The sequence below is a fragment of the Pagrus pagrus genome, assembly GCF_965226575.1.
Source record: "Pagrus pagrus genome assembly, chromosome: 2".
Lineage (NCBI taxonomy): Eukaryota > Metazoa > Chordata > Actinopteri > Spariformes > Sparidae > Pagrus > Pagrus pagrus.
Window position 1 is genome coordinate 37,070,643 of NC_140186.1, and position 23,315 is coordinate 37,093,957.

The 23,315-nt window shown below is 39.7% G+C and overlaps 2 protein-coding genes and 1 long non-coding RNA gene across 11 annotated transcripts in view; 2 read left to right on the forward strand and 1 right to left on the reverse strand.

Annotated features, from left to right (window-relative positions):
• The first annotated feature begins 1,878 nt into the window (after positions 1–1,878).
• LOC311266318 lies at positions 1,879–3,258 on the forward strand. The gene is made up of 3 exons (XR_014623699.1): positions 1,879–2,080; positions 2,169–2,353; positions 2,568–3,258. It is a non-coding gene; the product is annotated as an uncharacterized lncRNA (long non-coding RNA).
• Positions 3,259–6,057: 2,799 nt separating this feature from the next.
• fbxo8 (F-box protein 8) lies at positions 6,058–21,737 on the reverse strand. 4 transcript variants are annotated; one of them, XM_084383428.1, is made up of 8 exons: positions 21,400–21,737; positions 19,996–20,098; positions 17,292–17,375; positions 15,662–15,806; positions 15,225–15,351; positions 14,824–14,942; positions 14,290–14,486; positions 6,058–12,423 (listed from the first exon to the last, which is right to left on the reverse strand). In XM_084383428.1, exons 2-8 carry the CDS (start codon positions 20,096–20,098, stop codon positions 12,236–12,238), a joined length of 963 nt encoding a protein of 320 aa, XP_084239554.1. In that variant the 5' UTR covers positions 21,400–21,737; the 3' UTR covers positions 6,058–12,235. The 4 variants fall into 4 exon arrangements, with proteins under 4 accessions (XP_084239554.1, XP_084239556.1, XP_084239555.1 ...); XM_084383430.1 differs by lacking the exon at positions 21,400–21,737 and adding an exon at positions 20,911–21,089; XM_084383429.1 differs by lacking the exon at positions 21,400–21,737 and adding an exon at positions 20,846–21,089.
• A 140-nt stretch (positions 21,738–21,877) lies between these two features.
• The window catches only part of cep44 (centrosomal protein 44), a 39,939-nt gene continuing 38,501 nt past the window's right edge, over positions 21,878–23,315 (forward strand). For 4 of the 6 annotated variants that reach the window (XM_084383372.1, XM_084383374.1, XM_084383375.1 and 1 more), the window contains exons 1-2: positions 21,878–22,052; positions 22,204–22,301. In XM_084383372.1, the coding sequence (XP_084239498.1) occupies positions 22,210–22,301 (92 nt within the window). In that variant the 5' untranslated portion in view covers positions 21,878–22,052; positions 22,204–22,209. The remainder of the gene's footprint in view (positions 22,053–22,203; positions 22,302–23,315) is intronic. The other 2 variants (XR_014624821.1, XR_014624822.1) reach the window with 1 other exon arrangement.

Below are 23,315 nucleotides of genomic sequence, written 5' to 3' on the forward strand. Positions count from 1 at the left end.
TCACTACTAGAGAAGTCAGTGAACAAGGCTAAACTTAAAGGGGACATATTATGCAAAACTGACTTTTTCCTTGCTTTAGTATGTATATTTGCGTATCCGGAGTGCCTCCCCACCCCCTAAGCATGAGTTTTGACAACTAAGTCAATATTTTGTACCTGGCAGAGTCAGGAATTGAGTCTCTAAACGAGCCGTTTGGATTTCGACCGGATTGTGACGTCACAATCCGGTCTTTTGCATTCTCCCAGCCCTGGCGCTGGCTATCTCCTCCCACATTACGCCAGCTACCTGAACGACGATCCGCCATTTTTTTCCCCTGGCTAACTTGTACGCGACAGCCTGACCGCTACCATGTACGACCCTGAAAGCCAAGCACTGCTGCTCTGTCGTTGGATGCACGGATCCTCATGTTTCGCTACATCCCCTCCCTACCAAAGAGGATATCAGAGCGAAGTGGCTACTTTTCATTTATCAGGGTCCCAGCTTCAGTGAGCAGAAGCGTTATGGTCTGTGCCAGTCACTTCACCCCGGACTGTTTCAGCAACCAGGGTCAGTACAACGCTGGACTGGCAACGAGATTGTCCCTTAAAAGATGGATCCATACCCACTGTCAATGATGGAACTGTAAGTATTTAAAAAAACAGTATAGTTTGTGTTACTTTGGCCGTTTAGCACATGAGCTAACGCTAACCGTGGGTGTAAATATGAGGCTGAACTAACATTACATGTGAAGTTATCAACGTTGGGCTTACTGGCCGTAGGATTCACGATAATGTTAATGTTACGAAACGTTAATTTGTCATATCAACACTCGTTTAAAACATGACGGTGAATTGAGAAAATGAATTAGTATATTGAGATTTTATCACTTCTAACCAGCTGGTGAACCACTGCTCGGCCGTGAACATGGGGAGGAGACGGGGTGAAATGTCTCAGTTGTTCGCGGACAGTGAGCTGCTGCTCGGCGGTGAACAAACAGAGGAGACAGTGTGACATCGTGTCAGTTGTTCGCGGACGTTTCGCTGCTGTTTCGCGGTGAACATGCAGAGGAAACGGTATGAACTGGTCTCTGTTATTCACGGCCAGTGAGCTACGTTCATTCATTAGCATGTTGTGCTAAAGGACAGTGTGTAAGCAAAATTCTAGAAGCGTGTCTTGTCTGAATGCACTGCTGACTGTGTGACAGCCCGAGGAGCTGCTGTAGTTTGGCAGATGTCATGGTTCTGGGAGACTGTCCTCTGACAGTTTTTCTGTGTTGGTATACATGTAATACGTGTGTAGCGTTAGCTGTAGGCTACAGCTAACGGTACAGCTAATGCTACAGCCTGTAGCGTTAGCTGCTGGCATGAGAGACCAGACCTGAGAGTACCAAAACGTTATCTGCAGTAAAGCAGTCACTACTTTGTTTTGGAGCTGGAGACAAGAGCTACCATGTCTGCTGTGCTACTATCAGTTTTATGCAGGCACGGACACAGAAATGCTGCGTTGCGCTGTGTATTGCTCGTTGTTTTGTTTTTTGTTTTTTTTCTCAACTTTATTGAAACTTGCTGTGTAGCGCTCGTTGCCATGGTCCCGCGATGCCGTCCTCACGTCTTCCGGTCGGCAGGAAGAAGTGGGCGGTGCACGCAGTAGCTTATTAGCATAAAAGGGAAAGTTACTGAATCCGGCTGCTTAGAGCAGGGCTGTGAAACTGGTGTGTAAACAACCCTGCTGTGCTCAATCCTTCGGTTTTTTCGACCAAAGCATGTTACTATCATTCCATTTAGACATCAAGGACCCATGTCAACAAGCAGAAATGAGCATAATATGTCACCTTTAACATAACTAAAACTTCAAAACTGCCTTGTGTGGCCGGAAGATGTAGTGGCCCGCCATGCCTCTGTACGGCACTGCGCCGGGGTCTCGCTGTGCTGTGCGCTGGGCGGCACCATGCGCACCTATATAGGCAGGTGCCCGACCACACCTCTTCCTCTCCCTCTCTCTGCTGGATGATTCCTGTGGTGGTGGCTGCAGCCTGGCGTGGCGGAGCAGTCCGTTGTGGCGTGATAGCGTGGCCGCCAACGTGCTTCACGGTTATCTAGAGGTAATGCACTCTGCCAGTATACTCTCTCCATTCCGGTGCGCAATCGGCGCCGTGTGCGCACTGGTGACACCGGTGTTTGTGTGTGCAGTTGGCTGTTGGTGCGGAGGGACGGATCGCCCCGCTTGGAGCCCGGGGTGGTTGGCGTCCGGTCCTCTTGGCGAGTCGGCGTTGTCTGCCCGGCTGTATCAGCTGGCACCCGACTCTCGGCTGACTGATGGCTTATTGCCCTTCTCATCTTCCTCCTTGTCAGTGAGACTGTACCGTTGCCCGCCGGTAGGTGAAGGTCCCTTTTTTTTAATGAATGAAACTCACCTTGAAATAATTAATATATTCACCAAAATGTTAATATAAATCAGTTGTGCCCTTTTTGTTAGAGGCTGTCAAGGTGCCTGGCCTTGGTTGGATTTCGTTATTGTCTTTATTGAAGTCCTTGTATTGTGTTCTTTTTCTTCCAGACTTGTGTTAATTTTCTTTGTTTATTTGACAGGTGCTGTGGCCCCAGGCAGCAGTTCACTCCCATGGTGGTGGGTTTCTTCCCACTCCCGATTTGTTTGCTGTGTCACGGGTGATTTTGTTTGGTTGTGGACCCCCGTCCATCATTTTGATCCCTGCTGCCGTGGTAAGCCCAGTCCTGTCTTTATCCTTGTTTGGTTTCCCTTTATTGTTTGTTTTTTGGTTTAACTTTGGTTGGTTATTCAATAAATCATTTTTTCACTGAAAACGTTCTCTGCTCCAGTGAAATCTTTTCTCGAACCTGTGTCCTGCGTGCTAATATAAAGTAAAAGACCATATAGTAAAATAGTAACATCTTTGATAATTTCCTGGGGTTGAAATTCCCCTGGGTGGCGTTGTCACGGCAACTTATTGAACCACTCTGCCACACTTGCATGTCAACATTTTTGACTGAGTAACCTCAGATAGATTTTCATCAGCAATGGTTATTATTTATCGCTAATTGGTTATTATCATTTGTGTTAATTCACCTTACTCATAGCGTGTTTATCCGCCGCAAACAGCCAGATTACTTTACTACATTAGCCGTGAGTTGACGTTAGTCAGCAACGGCACATAAGGTGAGTATGTCTGTGTTGAAATTCAAGTCTCTTCTTTCCCCTCTCCTTGTTACATCTGATTTGTTACAAATCCAGTCAAGTCAATTCAACTTTGGCAAATGTGTCTATCAGAACTTTAAGTAAGCTTTTATTTGTATAGCAAGATTAACGTGCACTTTACTCTTAAGTAATATTTGGACTTGGCTCTTTATTTGCTCAGGCAGAAGTAAATTAGGTGACAGTGATTGTCCATGGCATGTTAGAGTTTACTTGAGAGCTGCCACACGGTCAGAAACAAAGGCTCTGATTGGTCGACAAGTCAGGAAACAGCCTTCACTGCCAGCATGGACGGCTAGTGGACACAACTATTAAACATTCATGGAAAAAACAAGGAAACTTGGTTTACAACAGCAATTACTGTTTTAACAGGAAAAAGTGGATAAATAATCACATAAGACATAGTGTTGGGTTTATCATCATGGATTTATTTTACAAAATCTCCAAAAAGACACTGCAGTTCAAGGGTGGATTAGAAATCTTCAGAGAAGGATACAATTGCACTAGAGCCCTTGTTTGAACGGGGCCCCCTAAAGACTCATTATTTTACCCTGGAGTGGCGCCTTACATCCTGCATCACACACAGTGCTGTGTGCGCTGATGCACATTGTCCTCAGCACACTTTGAGTGTATTGTCACTTGTTACTTCAAACAGAGAGGATTTTTAGTTTTGGTGATCATAGCTGCTCATGTGCAAGCACAAGTGAATGTTCATTTTTTATTTTAATCCAGGCCATTTTCTTTATCTAAACCTAACCAAGTAGTTTTATTGCCTAAACCTAACCAAACTGAAAAGTGGAAATATTCTTTTGAATACCTAAAAACAATCATTTCACTAAGTCTAATAGTAAAAATCCATAAAAGAAAACTCTACAGGATGCAAACTTTAGCCAACTACATACAATTATCCACATAATCCACTCAGCCAGATCACCACAAGTATTAGGTAATGCAGCATTTTAATACTAGATTACCTGACCTACCTTACACTATTCCAGCACAGGCGGTGGTATTACGCAGTATTTTTAGTTCATGCATCATTTTATATATTAGCAACATTAATGTGCTGTGAACTTGCCATGTTTACTTGTACTTGAATGCATGGTTTTCATTGAGGCCTGGCTTTTATTGTGCCGGACTGATTTTTTTATGTACATCCTCATAATTTAATCTTCTTTGTTGCCTGTGATGTTTCCATTAACATTAATATGACCTATTTTATTGACTTGAAGCAATGTAGCAAAATGAATTCCTGTATGGTCACTAGCTTTAATATTCTCATTCACGCACGCACGCACGCACGCACGCACGCACGCACATTCATTTCAGTAATTTCTGGTTGCAATAGGCAGTAGCAGTAACATGATATTGTTACTGCCTTTAATCCTGTTTTTTTTTCATCTTCCACTCTGTAAATCCTGTTTTCTCTTGTCTTTAATTGCATCAGCGTGTCTCCCTCTCCGTTGTGTCATTGGATATGGGTTAATATCCTCTCTGTCATACTCTGTCTTAATCCTGTGTTTCATTTGAGCTTTTAGTGATTCTCCATCTCTGTTTCATGTGGCTGTGCTTTTCATTTAGAAGTTGCATATTACTGGACCACTTTCAGTGGCTGCTGGTTGCTAACAGGCTTGCGGAGGAATCCTTTCACAACATTATTTTACCAATACACGAGATTTGATGTAGCACCACGGACAACTCCACCCTGTCCTGTGTTTTACATATTGAATTAAATGATGCTTTGCTCCAGCATTGCAGTGCTTGCATCATTCCTTCATTTGATATTGAATTGAGAATCCAAAATCAGAAAATGAAAAAATAATTTGCTATTTGTTTAAAAAGAAATAAAGCTTTGTTTTAAGGGATTAAAAAAAACAGGCCACAGGCCGAATTTAATTTTCATATTTAATTTCTCCAATTTCTGTCACCCAGAAGTGAATTATTATGACTTTATTGACTCACACAGTAGGTCTGGCACATAAACTTCTCTATTTATGGCAGTTAATGAGTTATGGCTTTGTGGATAAACACACCAATCTCCCAGGCCCTCTTCCCAGCCTTCTCTCAGGGTCACTCATCCTCCGGAGCCGCTCTTAGCTGCAACTGCAGTGTCTCTGGGCTCGTTAGGTAGAGGGGACAGGCCGGATGGCAGAGCAGCAGCAGGGCAGGGCACCTCCGCAATCCGGCCTGTTCTCATAATCCGCCCGCATTAGCTCTGCCGCTGACTGGTTGTTTTTACAAACCCACCACGAGAAAAATACAAGCACAAACTATTAACGCGGGACAACCACTGGGCATGCAGTTAGGAAATAATCATAACAGAGATTATTTCATGGTCCTGGTAACGTTAGTCTGCTGGTCAACAACAGGAAGGGAGATCGGTGGGACCCGTGCCCAAAGTGTGTGTGTGTGTGTGTGTGTGTGTGTGTGTGTGTGTGTGTGTGTGTGAAAGAGAGAGACAGAGAGAGGGAGAATGTTTGTGTGTGTGTGTCAGCAGCAGTGGCTGTTCATGCTGATGAAGTGCAGCAGCTCCTGGGCTCAGGAGGCCATCCATCATCTCCATCAGGCTTAAGTGTGGCTCTCTGGACTGGGAAACCATCAGACAATGACCCAGGCCCACTGGTCTGAGCTGAACTAAATAAACACCAGCCCCTTCACCATCATCCTCACAGAGAGAGACGGAGGTTTTCTGATTCTACATCCTGGGAACATTGAATTGTGCGCAAGGTTCCTCATCCATGCAAACATACAAGAGATATTTCTTTTCTTTGTCAAATGTGCTTTATCAGTCACAGGGCTCAGCTCACATAATCCCCTGAAAAAGACAGCTGTCACAAATAAATAAATCACAATATTTTTTTAAGTATCTGTTGTTCATTTTATTGTTTTATTGATGTTTAATGAATTGCTGTCCCATAGAGAGACGTACATGGCACAGTTGGTTTTCCTTTTTTCACACACAATCAAATAATAAATAGTGCATTCCCAGCGTATACACAGTAAAGTGTATTTTTCAGTGAACTAAATGGTGCGGAACTAATCAACAAACAAAGTTTATTGATATCAATTTTGAAAACTTCTTCCTTATTTAAGCAATCTATAACTGGCACTCTGTATTCTGGATTTTTGGACTGTTAGACAAAAGACAATGGTTTTGTGCACTATAAGTTTATCTGATTAGTAAAGGAAATGATCAATTAAGAATAAAAACAGTCATACTTGATGTAGCACTGCTTCTAAAGCTCCAGGAAGGCTAAAATTAACCCAAAAGAAATTGTTGTATTGTTGTATTATACTTTTTTCTGAATTATATCTGATACAGCCTATACAAATTACTAACAAGGAGCTCCTTTCAGCACCACTACTGAACCACTACAGTAGTCTGTTGTGTTTTCATTGCAGATATATAGTCAAAAATATACAGGATTAAAACGAATGGTCACTTTGTGACTTTTACCTCTATCAGAGAATGTGAGTCTGCATCTGTGTGTAGATAGGTCATGAATCTCTGCCCTCTGCCTTCTCTACATTTGCAGTTCATAAAACAAACACCACCCAGGAATAGGTCATTTACTCACACACACACACACACACACACAGAGGTCAAGTGTCAAAGGTCATATTGTGTCTGGAGAGGATTTACTTTTTTGAGTGTTTGATCTCAAACATGCACATGCTGAGCGCAGTCGCACAAGCACACACGCATATTGAAACAGAACTGAAAAAAGCGGTGTGACCTGTTTCAAAAGAAAAGGCTTCAAGTAGAATTTGGTACCAAATCATTACATCTGATGATGCAGGTACTTTTGCTTGATCACCATTTACTTGGTTGTTTGTTGTTTCTTGAATTTACGTGTTTTCTCACTTCCTTATTTCCTAATTTCCCCTTAGGGATTAATAAAATCATCCATCTATCTATCTATCTATCTATCTATCTATCTATCTATCTATCTATCTATTCTTAACATATGCATATACCTTATATATAAATATTAATAGAATTATGCTCAAGCTATGACTGCACATCAAGGACCTCATTCAAAAAAAATGTGTGTGTGTATATATATATATATATATATATATACACATAAATTATACTTGAACTTAGTCTTACAATCATTTCCAACAGTGTGCTTAAGTTTGATTCAAAAAACATGTTGAGCATAAAAAAATCTTGCTTAAGCAGGTTCGAAGAATCCCTTTTTTAAAGTCAGGACCTATGATCCATAAATCTCAAATCAACTTAAACTGACAGCACCTGCTTGTGCTTTCCCCTTAGTGCAAACACAGATGAGGGTTTAGTCAGGAAAAGAGAAAGGCCAAAAGAGAAAATCAAACTTTTTGGAAGTAAAGATCACAGAGATGGTAGAGGAGACTGACAACACATGTATTTTTAGTGGACTAACAGGTATTTCTTAAAACAATGCTTTTCTATGCATTTTGGCCTTCTGTGCACACGTAAACAGCGTAAAGGTCTTTTGGAAAAATCCTTCCAAAGTGAAGATTCTTTTTTTTTTTCAGTGTTCACGTCTGGATGGGCAGAAATGGACAATTTTGAAAAAGATTAGCAAATGTGAACTTGGATTATGGGTTACAATAGTGGAGTATTTGAGTTTGTACATTGACGGAATGGATGTTATATTGTTTAACTTTATATTTAGAAAGTTTAGATAAATTAATAATGCAATGATGGAAAAGAGATACAAAAATGTGTGCTTACAATGTTTAGTGGTTATACAGTCACGTTTAACCTGCCTTGTTCATTGTATTTTCTGTAACTAAGCAACAGACCGGAGTATACAATATGTTCCCTGCGTACAGCAGGGGACAGATTGGCATTGGCCATGGGATATGCGTTTTCGGGTGTTGTATGGACTGAGATTACTTTTGAAACGGTGCTAAAACGCTTGCCAATGGAGAAATATTTTTTTCTAAAACCTTGTTCACAAAAACACTCGTGTACATGTGGATTAGACCTAAATGGTAGGTTGACAAACAAAGCCACACGCGCTCCTTGGAGTGTGTAACCACCACATATTTTACATAAAGCTCTCAAGTCCACTACAAGCTTGAAAGCATACATGTCCCAGACTGCATTAATACTGCATAACCAGCAGGAAAATCACTTATCTATACTTTGGTTAAAGATAAGATTATTTCTACGTCAAAGTCAGGTTTTTTAAATAACTACTTACATGTGGTTTTCTGCCTAAGTCATACTTAAGATCAAAATTGGTTTATGAGGCCCCATAAACCAATCTGACAAACCAGATGAGACAGTCATGTGGCTGGTTGCCATTGCAGCATCTAACTCACGCAATAGCAGTAGAATTAACTAAATAGCGTGACACTATTTAGCATTAACCATTAGTTACAATAACCCAACTATCATCATTAAATGACTTCATAGTTTAGAATGGACAATAATGGATGGAATTGCTCTCCCAATATCAGTTTTGAGGCATTTATTCCTTTAATGCTTCTCATTTAAACTGAGAGCTGACAATCTTGCTGTAATCTGTAATCACTTTCACATCCATTTTTTATTTTTTAATTACTTTCCAAGCTTAACTGTGAGCTGAGGTGTGGTGGCTAAAATCATTCAGTAAAATCAAGCCAAGATTTAATAATTAAGATATTGGTAACAATTTATCAGTACATTTTCTAAGTCGTTAAGTCTTCTTAAAACCACAAGGAAAAAAAACAACAACACAGGAAGTGAATGTCCTTCATAATAATCATCATAATTGCTCTCATAATTGGTAATAAGAAATCAGCGTGCATAATCAGCACTAATGAATCTTCAATAGATTGAGCCATGGTCAGATTTACAGTCTCATGAAGAGGCTCTTTTAACTGGATTTACTTCGATAAAAAGCTAAACTAAGCTAAACTTCCGTTTCCGTTTTGGCTTTTACACTCTTGTGTACTGCCACTGTAATGGCATGAGTTAGATGTGTGTATTAGCTAGTTGGATGCCACATCCTGTAGGGTTGCTACTTCTCCTTAAGTATAATAATAATAAACTTCCACTATTTCAAAAATCCATTAAAAACAGCTCAGGCGCATATTCATGTATTAATAAATGTAATCTGTCATTTATAATTACTTATTATTTTGCCACACTGCTCATTATAGTGTTCCATACGAATATATGCCTGGATATATATCATATATATCTATACTGCAAGGATTTTTGAAAACGTTTAATTATGAATTAAGAGGCTCTAGCTAAACCTGTCAGAATTAGAGATAAATACATGTGCATATTGCAAAAATATTAAATTATTGAAATATTATTCTTAAAGCAAAAGGACTTCATTAATCTCATATACTGCAGACATTCTCAGACTCCAGACATTGGTTCAGTCCTTCTATTAAAAAATCAAGAGCTAAATTACTAGATGGAAATCCTTATTATTGTTATGGTTATTATTTTCTTTTTTTACATAATGTCTCTCTACACTTCACTTCAGCCAGTTACTTGATAATAATAGCAGAATTAGAATCCATCGCCAAACTATTATTTACCATTTTCTTCGTAAAGCAGCATATGGTAGCTACTGCGCTCCCACTCCTGCACAAGCATGCCACCTCCAAAGCACTGTAATTAAACATATTCCTATTATGTATAAGAAACTTTCTATTGCATTCAGTCTCAGTCATAATCTGGACAAAGAAATATTACATGTTCATTTTACTTTGCTTTTACCTGTGTAGCCATATCATGAAACAATCAATTTGAATTTATGCAGTTTTAATCATTTTCATGTGCTGTATGTTAAATGATTTTATATTTGTGGCCTTCAGCAGTCCTTTGAATTTTCACGTGTTCCAGATCATATGAGCCACATAAAGGCAGTCTGACTTTCTCAACATAGGAAAAAAACTTTTGACATGAGAACAATGCTATAATCTAAATCGATTTGGAGTGTAATATGAGACTGCAATAACTAAAATAAAATATACATACAACACAATTTATGTCAAATGTATATCCTGTTTACTGTAACTTTTACTGAGCGATATTTTATATTTTGGAATTGTTACTGGCATATTGGGCACATTTTTGATGTTCTCTCAGTCTCACAGCTACCTCATTGTTTTTATGCAAGGCTTTGTCCTGTATCATCCTCTGTTGCATCTGACAGTGTAAATTCACCTGCTGTCAGCAATTATATTCTCTCATCTATGTCAGGTCCCCTTATCTGTCTCTCACATTGGTGTTGGACCACTCTGCTTCTAATGTTTTGTTGATTCATTTCTGACAATAGGACTCAAAGTTCCGCTGTGTGAAATCCTTCTTCTGCTAACATTTTAGTGAAGACACTGTCCACAAACAGAGCAAACAGGTATTCTTTTTATATTTTAGGGATGTTAATGATTCTACTGATTAAGTCTCATAGGTACATACCTCTTCATGAAGATGACATTCACCAGGCTGAAACTAGCAATTTTAATTCTAAGAAGTTTGTGCTGTTAATAGAGTTTGGTAAATCAGACTTGGAACTCTAATACAAGAAACCCTCACAAAAAAAGTATAAAATTGATAAGAGAAAAAAACTTTTAAATATGAGCAGAAAACCAGGGGCCCAATGTATAAAACCTCCTCAATTGGTATTTATAAAAGAATAATGTGCAGTGACAGTGTGCATATCTTCCTCTATCCATCCTTCGTAGCAGTGTGTACAGTTTTCAAGAGATGGCTGCGAGATGACGAGGTGGACATGAGAGTAAAACATTGTTTGTTTCGATTGTTTGATTATCCTGCAATCTATTCAGTAAAATATCACTGAATTGTATCATTCTGTTTACACTGGAGCCATTATGTCCAACTTAATTAACTTTCATTTGATCCTGGAATGTAAAGCACTTTGTGAATTCTATTTCAGAATGAGCTCTTATAGATTAACCATTGATCATCCTTCTGACATTTAATAATGACGGGTGAGATATAACCACTATGATAGCTTACAGGTGCAAGTGCAGAATTGGTTCAGGCAATATAAATAGCCACAGCTGTGCATTACGGCGTGTGGAGTGACAGCTGTTCTGATGGAGAACGTTGCTGATGAAACACCATTTGTTGAAATTCACTCTTTCTTCTTTGACATTTTTCTCATAAAAAGGCCCACTAACAGCGGGCACAAGTATCCATGAACAATCAGATGTTTTAGGGGCATTTTACATCCATTTCTGTATAATTGTGAGAGTGGAAACAAAGCTTGAGCACCTGTACTTCCACATTTATAAAACAGTACCAGGCGTACACACAGCTTTATAAATCTGACAAAAACCACGTGCAAGCTAATTTCTGTCTTTGCACGTACACGCAGTTTTAGTCTTGAATCTACACAGAGCTTTGTGCATTTGGCCCCAGGTCTAGTTGAATCACAACCCTTACACATTCTGCTTGTTACCACTCGACAGTGTATCAAGGTCAACTGATGTGCAGATTATCTCACACGTACCTTTTGTCATTAGTTACATTGATAAATGCGACTAGTGATGTCAGTGAGTGATATTGTGTTAGACTTGTATTAACATCCCGTGACACTTCCTAGAAGACCCGACCAGTGTTTGTCTTACATCTGAATGTGACACGGCTCCTGTCCAACAGGAAATCAGCATGACTGTCCTGGCATTTGTGACAGTTTGAGGACAGTGCTCCTCCTCCTCATCCCTCCAACAATCAGTAGTAGTCTGTCAGTGCAGTATCAGAGCTTGCCTTCATGGTTCCACATAAAACCTCAGTCTTTACAGTGACTTGGTTTAAAAGACAATATAGATTTTTCACACCTTTGATTAAGATCTAATAACATTGTCAATATTTGGTAGTGTAGTCTTTCTCACAGTGGTGCAGTGGTGAATTTGACTAGTTTTCTAATCTTTCTTGTAAAGACTTTTTTTGGGTATATTTCTTTAAGGACATGAAAATCCATTTCCGCAATGTTCCATAATTTCCAGGCATTAATAGGAACCCAATCACCAATTTCTATTCTTCAGTCCAGTATGAAGAGTTCTACTGGACAGCAGGCAGGTGGAGCTATGCAGCCACGTGACCAATCAGGTATATGTTGTCATAGAGGTGGCCTACGAAGTCATCCGAGACATTATGTGCTGCTCGGCGAGTGTTCCTGATAAACTCCCTCTTGGACATTTTGTTTTTGACATGGGGGCTGGACAGGTCAATGGAAAGCAGGATCAGACTGTAGCACAGCACATACACAGCATCTGCAGAGAGATAATAGTAAACCTTGATCAAACAGGGCTCTTTGTTTCTCACAGCTTTGTGGCACTGAAGACAACACAGAGAAATAAGCGCTGTACTGTACAAGTCTCAAGATCTAAATCAAATCTAAATATGATGAATAAGACATACACTGAGAGGCACAACATTACAATTATGACCATTTTGTTACAATGCAATGTTCTTGGTGACAAAATGACATCCACATGATTACCAGGACCCAGGGATTCCCAGAGAACATTACACTGAAACAAGATGATAAATATTATTCTAGTTAGTCCTTTGAATGTTGCGGCAGATGGGTGTAGAAATGTATGTACTAATAAATACTAAACTGTTCACAACTTCTGTTTCCAATCCTTTTTAGAGGGATTAGAGGGGTAGAGTAGCAGTGAAATGAAAAGGCTGACTGCAGAAAGGCAGCCATCCATCAATCTCTAGCCTTGGGCTCGGAACCATTACACTAATCCTACTAATCATACAAGTAGGTCTGAGGAGCTAACAGTAACTGAGTCAGGAATGGGTTTCTGTATGGTGTGCTGACATTAACAAAGCCCTTAGCTGGTAAATGCACGGTCCATTAATAATACTGAAGCCAGGGATTACTTGAAAATAAAACCTTGACTGTTCCCCCTCATTTTGTGGTTGGGCCAGTGGGTCAGAGGTGTAGTTGATTCAATTCCACTTCTACTCACACTAGAGTTTTTGACCCTCTAGCTGCAGGGTTTAATGGTGATGTGTGGTTAGGGTCAGGATAGATTAGCCATTAATGGTCCAAAGAGGATGTTTCTGACGGTCATCACCATCAACTCCAAATTTTAATCTGCATACCAGAATGTTTGAAATCTAACTCCACTACCTCATAATTTTCAGAATGTATTCATATTCTAAGGAGAATAAAGCCTCTTTCATTTGGGTAAAGCCCACAGGTTTCCTCTAGTGCCACCTTCTGGTCAAACTGCCACTGTACACTGTGATCATCATTTATGTACAATTGGATGACTTTCTCCTATAATATTTACCCTACTCAAAATGAGTTCTTTCTTTCTGTCTTTAACGACCAAATTAAATGTATCCTTATCCTTAAAAACAAATGTTTTCCAAAATATGGTTGTCTGTTTCTTAATTTGCAAAGTATCATCTGGGACTTTCATAAAATATTAGATAACAGTACTGTCATGAAATTGTCTGTGTACATTTAGGCAGTGGTGGGAATGGTCAGGTTTTGCTGGTAGAACCATACCTCGCAGGGCCTAGGGGTTTATATCAACAGATACATTTTATTCATTACATGACAGCGATATGAAAATTTCTCACTTAAGTTACAGAAAATTACCAAAATTGCCAAGTTGTACTGATTATTTCTCCCTAATTAAATTAATGATATTTAATTAAATTAGGGAGGGATAAGTTAATGACATTTTCTGCTTTCAGTCTGATCATTTCCATTTTTGTTTTGAAAATGTCCTTTTTAAATTTCCTTCTTCTTTTTAAGTTTAATTACAACCTAACTATTTCTCATAATGTAAAAAAATTATTTCACTGTATCTCTTCTCATTTTTAATTCTATTTGTACTTTCAATTTTAATTATGACCAAAAGTATGTACGATCAGAGGACGCTCAGATGTTATTATCTGTATTATTAACCACAGCCCCATTCTGTGATTGAGAGAGTGTTGACCGTTGACAGGAAGAAACACTGAATGAAGGGGAGCTTTAGGTGCGACCTGATAGCTGGCTGTAGCATTCACTCCTCCAAAAGGACAGTGTTTTTAGGATACAGGCAGATGGCAGAAGTCGTATTGTCACAGTTGGTATTCAGTATATCTGTGTGTGTGACAGTACTAACCAGGACTGAGGCCCAGCTCTCGGACAAGATCAGGGTTACAGGTACAAAACCTGTGGCTGAACTTGGTGATGAGGGTTTCCAAATACTCTCCTCTCTCCTCTGGTGCGTGTATGTGTCTGAAGAAGTCTCGCAGAGCGTTAGGGAGGAACTGGTTACTGAAGTTATGGAGGGTCACCAACTCATCCAGGACATCCCGCCTGCACACACGTGTACAAATACAAATTAAATGGCATCATAGAAGCAAAGGTTTTTAATATGTACACAGATAATGAAAGTTGCTGAATTGTGTGATGTAGAATTGTAATATCAAAGAATAAAGGGCAAAAATAAATGTGTATTTAATCTCATCGTAGACACACTAAATAAACACCACTCCAAAGTGGTATAATTAAACCTCTTACAACCAGATTGGCATTGATCACTTTAGGTTAAGGGCAGACTGTCTTCAGACATACAGCTGTTGTCACAGAAGTATTGGGTATAAAAATGTCAATGTCATTGGTATTCTGTGTGTTTGTGCAGCTATATGTTAACCTCTCATCCAGGTAAATCCTCAGCATCTTCCAGTTGAGCCGTCTGGTGTAGAAGATGAATTTAGCCAGCTCAGTCGGATGATCCACTAGTATACCATTAGACATGAAATAACTGATACCCTAAACACACACAAACACCCACACACAAGCACACACAAACAAACACACAGATAAAATCATATCTCTCCTGAGGGTAGGTCTAACAGAGTCTTAATCCAGACACACAGACTCAAACGTTGATGTTGAAGTGATTGATTGATGAAACTCGAGTAGCTTTTGATCGTGACATCAAACACTGAATTTTGTAGTGATATCACTGTTGCAGACTCAACACTCACATATGCACATTGCAGAAGCTATGAGGTAGTATGCACGTTTAGGACATGTTTAGGCATGTGTTACCTCCTGTGGGTTAGCATTGAATGTCAGGCTGCCTTCATCTAGTTTTAGGTATAGTCTTCTATATGAAAAACCAGCAGGTAGTCTTCTGTTGTAGATGGAGCAGTGTCCCCATGTGGATTTACACAGCCTGGTGGATTGAGACACATGGATGGAAAAGAATCAATTAATTAAGAACACAACATAGTTTTTCCGGATACATGTAACAAAAAAAGGTGCGCCATAGAAAACAAAAGACAAAGACAGCAGCTGACCGTAACAATTGTGTAGTCAGCTTTTGGTAAAATATGTCAATTTTTTTCAATCACTGAACTTTCTGTCTCCTTTAAGTCGAGCTGTCATAATTTATTTTGGATGTCAGTTTAGCAGATCACACAACACAGCGGCTGGTCACAAAGAAGCATTCATAAACTATATAAACTATAGGAGAAGCTCCTTACCCCTGCCATAGATATTCGTCATTTCCCAAATCCTGCCAAACACAGCCAGCCAGGCACAGATCAGTAGCATTCAGGTACGACAGTATGGTGATGCCTAATTCAGGTGGTAACATCTCCAAATCTATAAAACCATGCTGTTCTTTACCTACAGTTGCCAAGAAAAATGAAGAGACAGACAAAAAATAGAAAACAAGCTGAGTGATACATGCCCCAAAAATATAAGCACAATTCAATTTCTTACAGTCAGGTTTTATGTTGTTTGCTTCGTTGCAACTTCGTTGATGCCTTACAGCAGGATGGTCCTTCGTTGTTCTCAATGTGATTTCATCCCATTGGCCAGGGGTATGAATGTGTTGTAATCTGTATACATGTTTACCCTATGATAGTCTTGTGATGAACAGTGCCACTCACCCAGTGTCCTCAGGTATATGCTCAAGTCCCTATTATTTGGTCATCTTTCAGGGTCTTCCTGATTGTGTAACATCCTGTCTGATCAGATGTCAAAAAATGCCACAAAAAACTGCTTCAAATTACTTGTTATCCCAGACGGGGACTGCCGGTTTTGGAAAAATATTACATAGCATAACAATCAACAAGGTGTCAAAGTTTTTGTAATATTTAAATATATAGCTGGATACACTTGTATAATAATGCCTGTTGAAGAGATTTTAAGTTAGATCTCATTTTTAACACTTCGTGTAGCTTTTTGCATTTCACCATTACATGTGGACAGTTACTGGGTATGACATTTTTTGACTATAATGTCTAATAATTCATACATAATTCAGTCATTTCTACTATGCTGACTTTAGGAGGAAGAGGGGCAGCCAAAGATGACTAACCCGCCAAAGACTATATTCACAATACATAATAAGAGCATGCAGTGTAGTTACAGTGTTGATACAGAGTGAGGCTGGTTTCAGACCAAATCTGGTGGTCTTCCCATTCATTTTTATGAGGGTAGTCTGTTTTGGCTTGCCGCAGGGGGTTCAGCAAAATAAAACTGAGTCAACTCTTGGAGAAACACAGCCTGACGTCACATTGCCATGGCCAATAACATGAGCTGCCGAACAGCAACGTGAATGACTACATCCACAGTGTATTCACTCAGTTTGGCTTTGTGCACCAGTTAAAACACATCCGTGGATACCGATATCACTGTAGGACCAGCATGTTTAATCTACTGTGGCAGAGGCATGACCGCAGATCAGAGGCAGAGCAGAACAGGTCAGTAGCAGGGCATGTTATCTAGCATGGCTGAAGGCGACAGAGGGCCACAACGGACATTTCTCTGTGTAGCGTGATGTTCCACTAGTGGTCACTCTGTTTGGTCTTGTGCCCCAGTTTAAAACACACAGTAATGATCTGCCTCATCCTGTTGTTTTACTGATATTTTAAATGCATTGATGAGGACAAACAATCACTAGTAGGACCAGCATGCTGGTAGCATGACAACATAGCAGCTTCGCCTTTCAGCAAACTGATCAGCACGTCACACACACACGGACCATGGAGTAACAATCCCACATCACGGCACAAGCCTGCAGCGTTGCACTGCACCACCAGGTTTGGTCTGAATGTACCCTTAATATTACTATTTATGTGCTTCACCTGTGCTGTGTGTTCATACCTCCCATGCGGGTTCTCAGCAGATGGTAGATATCAGGGCCATAACAGTGCTGAGGGGCTCTTCTCTGGAGACCTCCATCTCTCCCTGCAAAAGAAAAGCTCATCAGTTCATCAGCTCTCCTCACAGTTTAATGCATCATTTGTGTATTCTTGTGGATGTTTTCAGTATTCGGCCATACATCTTAAACTCAAACCACATACCTGATTTTATGTAAATTAGCGCGAGCAGCGCCGCTAAAAAAGTTTGCGCTAATGACCGCATTTCACTTCCTATAAAGTCTTCACAATAAAAGCCTCCCGTTACTTTGTTATTTCAAACCTTTCAATGGGAAGCAGCGAAAGCAGGGCGTGTGTTTTATCTTCAGTAACTTAACACGACTCCTCAGGTGGTGCTAAAACAAATGTTTGTGGACGGAGGTCGTCTTCACTTCAAAATTCAGTCTTAAGACCAAGACGTATCAAGTATACCGTTATATGTGGCCATAGTTTTATTTAGCTAAGTTAGAAACAGAATGAAAAGTTAAGTTAGCCTAATCGTTATAAGCTAGGTTAGCTCCTGCGGTACCAAGCTACATATTTATCATCGAACCCACAAAAGACATTTCTGGCCTTGAATAAAGATTTTTTTGGGAAAAAAATTGTCCTGGCAGCCTTCAATTGACTCAACAGCGCCACCTGCTGTTGTGGAGTGCGAATTACAGGACATTTGTTAGAAAATTTCCTGGCATTTTTGTGTGAATCTAAAGGCATTTGTGTGTGGATCTGCAAGGCGGAAATTTAGTGCCAGAAGTCACGTGACAGTTTTTTGTACTTGTATAATTGTTTTTTGTACTTGAAGGATTTTTTTTGTACTTGAAAGATTTTAGTTTGTACTTGAAGGATATTTTTTTGTAATTGAATAGATATGTTTCTTTGTATGTGTAAAACATGCTGTATTTGTTTCTGAAGCATGATGTATTTGTTTGATAGGTAAGTTTCTTATTTGCAAAAAAAAATGCATTAGTTTGTGAATGATGTTTTGTATTTGCAAACCACACTGAGTTTGTCTGTGAATCATTAGGCATGAGTAAAACATGTTTTGTGTGTTTGTGAGGTTTTGGCATGATTTTAACTCCATAGAAATGGTCTTTCCACCCTGAAAGTAGTCATACATAATAATATAACAATAACATAATAACATAATAATACATAATGTGTTCAGAAAAAGGAACGAAATAAATCAGACCTCTGTGGCAGCTGCAGGCCTGTAAAAACTCTGACCAATCCCTCCCTCTCGGTCCGAGTTGAAAGAACCAATCAGATGCCTTCATGTCTCGTCCTGCCTGCACCCACCTCCGTCTCTCCCCCCCCCCCCCTTCTTAAATTGTAAAAACCTGAAAACTGGCTAATTCACCATACAGTAAGGTGCTCATGAAATTTAGATACATGAAATTAATTATTAAGTTAGTCAAAAACTATAAAGGATTATCCTCCGACTTAGGACAGAACTCCAAACACATGTCCACATGTCCTGGGAGCATAACAACAGCATGGCAAACTGATTTGAGCAGAAAATGCAGAAGCCACAATGATAGCCTCGTTAGATCAAATTAATAGAGAACAAAAGGAGGAACAGATTGGAAAACTGAGGCTGATGGAAACTAAGCAAGAAAATCGATGTAACAACTACTGATGAAAACTCCTTGTAAGGCCACTTCTCATTTGAATAATAAAGTGCTAAAAATCCAGTTTGTTGTCATCTATGATATTAATCTGATCAATCTCACTTTGGCAGTAAACTGTGGGTGAAACCTGTACTATGTAACTTGAAATGTTGCCCATGTTTTCAGTGCATTGTGTTACTTTTCTCTGTACAGCAATGGTTTTACCATGGGTGGAAACAGCATAGTTTTAGTTGTATCTTTTTCATTTTTTGTCCAAAAACATCACTCACACTGCAAACAGGGTAATGCTGTTTGAACAAAAGACTTTAACAGAGTTGGTTGTTTATACTGTCCTTGATCTCTGACATTTATCAGTCTGAAGAAAATTTGTCATCTTCTGCGGCTGGTGGAGTCTATCAAGCATCATACTGAGATTAGGTGCTGTATTGTAGGCAACTTGTTTCAGTTTCTTGAAGACGTTTCACCTCTCATCCTAGAGGCTTCTTCAAGCCAGCCTACTCCTCTCCAGTTAGTTAGAAGTGAAGAAGCCTCTTGGATGAGAGGTGAAACTTCTTTAAGAAACTGAAACAAGTCCAGTTGCCTATGATACAGCACCTAGACTTACCATGACCTGGATGACTGAGAACCTTCATCAACATCATACTGAGTAATTATATTTTTGACAAATAACACAATATTTCACATTAAAAAGTGTAGTCGAACTATTAAATCCATAGCCTTCATTTTATTCACATCGAATGTGCACAATGCTACCTTAAACATAAACAGGAACATTTGAAATGAAGCTGATAAGTTTCATAACATCAAATATATTCAGGTGTACTCTTTTTCGTTGGTGTTTGCTGTGCTGACAATGAACGGAAAGTGTCTTTACTGTAACAGGACCGGAACTCTTTTTTTCTTTATTTTTTGTTTCTTTTCTGTGACCACACTCATATTTAATTGGAAATTTAAAGCACTGATGTCCACCCTTTCTTGTTGCAGCAGTCCCTCCTAAACTACAAAATCCTGAGCCAAAAGTGATTTTAATGCTTGGATTACCCTGCTCTCGTCCTCCTCCTCCTTGGTCAGCCAGTCGGTCTGCAAGCTCTTCCTGAAGCTGCTGCTGTTGTCTGGGAGGCAGCCTCCACAGTCCCTGACCCATCTATATGGCATCAAAGTATCACAGAAGAAGAAAGTCACTTAGATGATGATGTATGATTTTTTTTCTCATGCATACCCCAAAGTAAAAGTGCTCGATGCTCAGAATCAGAATCAGCTCTTTTGGTTGACACAGGGATGTGAAAAATAGGTAATCAACATCAGAAATATATATATATATAAAAGTCAAGTGATTCTGTATATTGACACCAACTCTTCCATTGAATAAAATATAGCTACTATTCGCAGAGATTAAAAAGGCAGATTATAATTGTATCAACTGTAGTTACTAATGGCAGCTACAGTTTTCTTGCTATTTTTGCATTCAATTCTAGTTGAAATAACTAGAAAAAAATAACTTCTTTTGACCTTTGATATGTGATAAACGTCATTTAATAGATTAAGTATGATTAAGCTATTTATTGTGTGCAGACATGCTATTAACATGTGCAGACAGCATCTTGGCTTTAAGTGTTTGATTTCTCACTGCTTTGGTGTTTTTAGGGGCTAAAATTGTATAACATGTTTGTGAAATTCACTTTTAAATATACCGATCTGTGAGTTGTCATTCGGTTACTGAGTGTTTGGGGTGCCAATTTTTTTTCTTGTCTGCACAAGGATGAAGTCCATCTTGTAAACAGATGACCAGTGGCAGTCACACAAGTTTATGATCACATTATTATAACATCATGTTTTCACTGTTTAAACAAGATTGCACAGTGCTTACAGTTATATAGCAGAAAGCACTTACGTGTAACTGAAAAACCTGTTGACTTAGGAGTTTATATCAACTACTGACATACAGAGTGTATGTACCCCGCACAGTAGACGACCTATGTGCCAATACACAGCAGCGGTACACAGCAGCAGTCCACAGCAGCGGTACCAGCAGCAGTACCAGCAGCAGGACGCTGCCAAGCCGTCCTCTGCCTCTCAGTCTGTCTAACGTCAGTTGTGTTGCATAAACAAATCCATTACACTGGTGTAAACAACAACGTTGGAAAGTCGAGCGAGCAAGGTACTTTGACCTGTAGTCCCACCTTCTCTTAAATACCATTGGCCGTAATTATCACAACAGCATTCACACTAGAATGTCATTGGCTGAGTTAGCAATCACGCACAATCTTTTTTTTTTTTTTTTTACTAATCCCAGAGTTAGCTTACCGAGCTAGTTTAACTTGACGAAGACAGCATTTAACCAAACTGGTGGATTTTGCTGCCATATTAAAGGACATTTATAGTGTTTCTTTTACAAGCAGTGTGCAGTATTTCAGTACAACAGCACCGTAATCGCTCCTAACCTACCTGAGTTTAGATATTCCTCTGATAACCGATTTGCGCACAAGGACAGCTGGGAATGAGGTGTCCGGCTATTAGACTTATCCAGCTGTCATTTCATTTTGCAAAGTACAAATTAAAATAGAGCAGTTGCTCTTTGTATCGAGGTGAACCTTTCACATAACGTTATATCGTGTGTTTTCACTGTCTTCCTCCTCCTGTCACCTCTGTCCCTCCCACTTCTCTCCCTCGCCTGTCATTAGAAACAGATGAAGTAGAAGAAAACTTGGACTTTTACAATAATGTGTCAAACGCATTAATTTCCCATGTAAACAGACGCTGCCTAAGACAAACTGACAGAACTAGACAACGAAAGAAAATTCGATGTAGAAGCGGAAAAAAGAGTGCGTACAGGCTACGTCACTGACGTCAACTCGTTACATTACAGGAAAAACATGCGTGCGTCACTGTGGTGTGGTAGCCAATCCAGCTCCGCGCTGTTGATCACCCGGCAGAAACAAACAAGCTCCAGCTCGCCAGCTAGCTTTAACTAGAGATAAATCGTATTGCACTTTCTGGAACAGGGACACAGTGACTGTAGAGTAATAAATTAAAGACGATTACTCTAATTGAATCTCAACTTTCGAGTCTACTACGTCATTTGTGTTGCCAAAGCACAGGTTTGTAACATTAGTATAGCTACCTGGCAGAGACTTCGGTTAAAAGATACCGCTAGCTAATATTTTGCTAACGTTACATTAGCTACTAGTTAACGTAAATTAATGAAAATATCCACTCCTCTCTCTCTCTTTTTTTTTTTTTTTTTAACAGAAAAATATGCTGTCTACTGGAGATGTCCAAGGTTGTCTTCGTCGACTGGAAACTCTCCTTCGGGTGATCAAGTACCCAGGATATGTCGACTACAGTGGGTAGGCCATTAAACTGCCAGCAACGCCAACAGTCTTAACACACACACACAAAAGAGTATTATGGATGGTCTGCACGCTGTGAACACACCCCAAAGTCACATCAATGTTGAGAGTGTTTGATAATAAACAATAGGACGCCGTGGTTAAAACTAGGTGGCAGCTCAACTGTAGTCAAACAGCTCAACACTGGCTAACGGTACCTTTTTACTTTGCTAGCATCGGCTCTTCAAATGCAATGCTTCACCGCTTAACTTTTTAAGCGGTGTCTCGTTAAAGACTTATCATTACTGCTCAGACTGACTTCCAGCATCCCTGGTTATTGGTGTTCATGTTAAACAGTTACTGATGTCAAGGCAGCAATGGATAATATAATTCACAAGAGAAAAAGGGGTTTTGTTTAAAAACTATTAATATTAATAATGGTAAAATGGGGGCGGCTGTAGCTCAACTAGCTACTAGAGGTAGAGCGGGTAGAGCAGTGATTGGATGGTCGCTGGTTTGATTCCCTGGATCCCCAGGCTGCACGCTGAAGCATCCTTGAGCAAGATACTGAATGACTCAGACAACTCAGACTCAGACAACTTTATTAATCCTTTTGGGAGGTTCCCTCAAGGAAATTGAAGAGCCGCTTGTCCTGATGAGCTGGTCGGCACCTGGCATGGCAGCCTCTGCCGTCAGTTTGTGAATGTGTACTTTGAGCGGTCAGTAGACTGGAAAAAGCGCTGATCTTATTTTTTTAAGTGCAAACCATAATCATAGTAGTTCTATCTCAATACTTGAAGTGCAAAAAGAGACTGACCAAATTTCTCTTCAAGCATGATAGAGAGCTGAGAGCTGGCTACAACTACACTGCCCAGCCTAAGATATTCTAGGCTGTTACGCACATGGTCAGTCACAATAGCGATGCTATGGTTTGGCCTTTTAAACTTCCAGTCAGTGACAGCGGCTTGTAAAAACTTCAGCTGTGTTTGCCCCTGTTTGCCAACATTACCATTCCCCAGGCATTTGTCAACC

Bases quoted from the DNA above. Each gene is read 5' to 3' on its own strand.
- fbxo8 (XM_084383428.1), bottom strand. From the start codon at position 20,098: ATGGGTCAGGGACTGTGGAGGCTGCCTCCCAGACAACAGCAGCAGCTT. The intron at 15,352-15,661 runs GTAAGGAGCTTC...TCAATCCACCAG, and splicing joins GACGAATATCTATGGCAGGG to GCTGTGTAAATCCACATGGG. The intron at 12,424-14,289 runs GTTAGTACTGTC...ATCTCTCTGCAG, and splicing joins AGAGCTGGGCCTCAGTCCTG to ATGCTGTGTATGTGCTGTGC.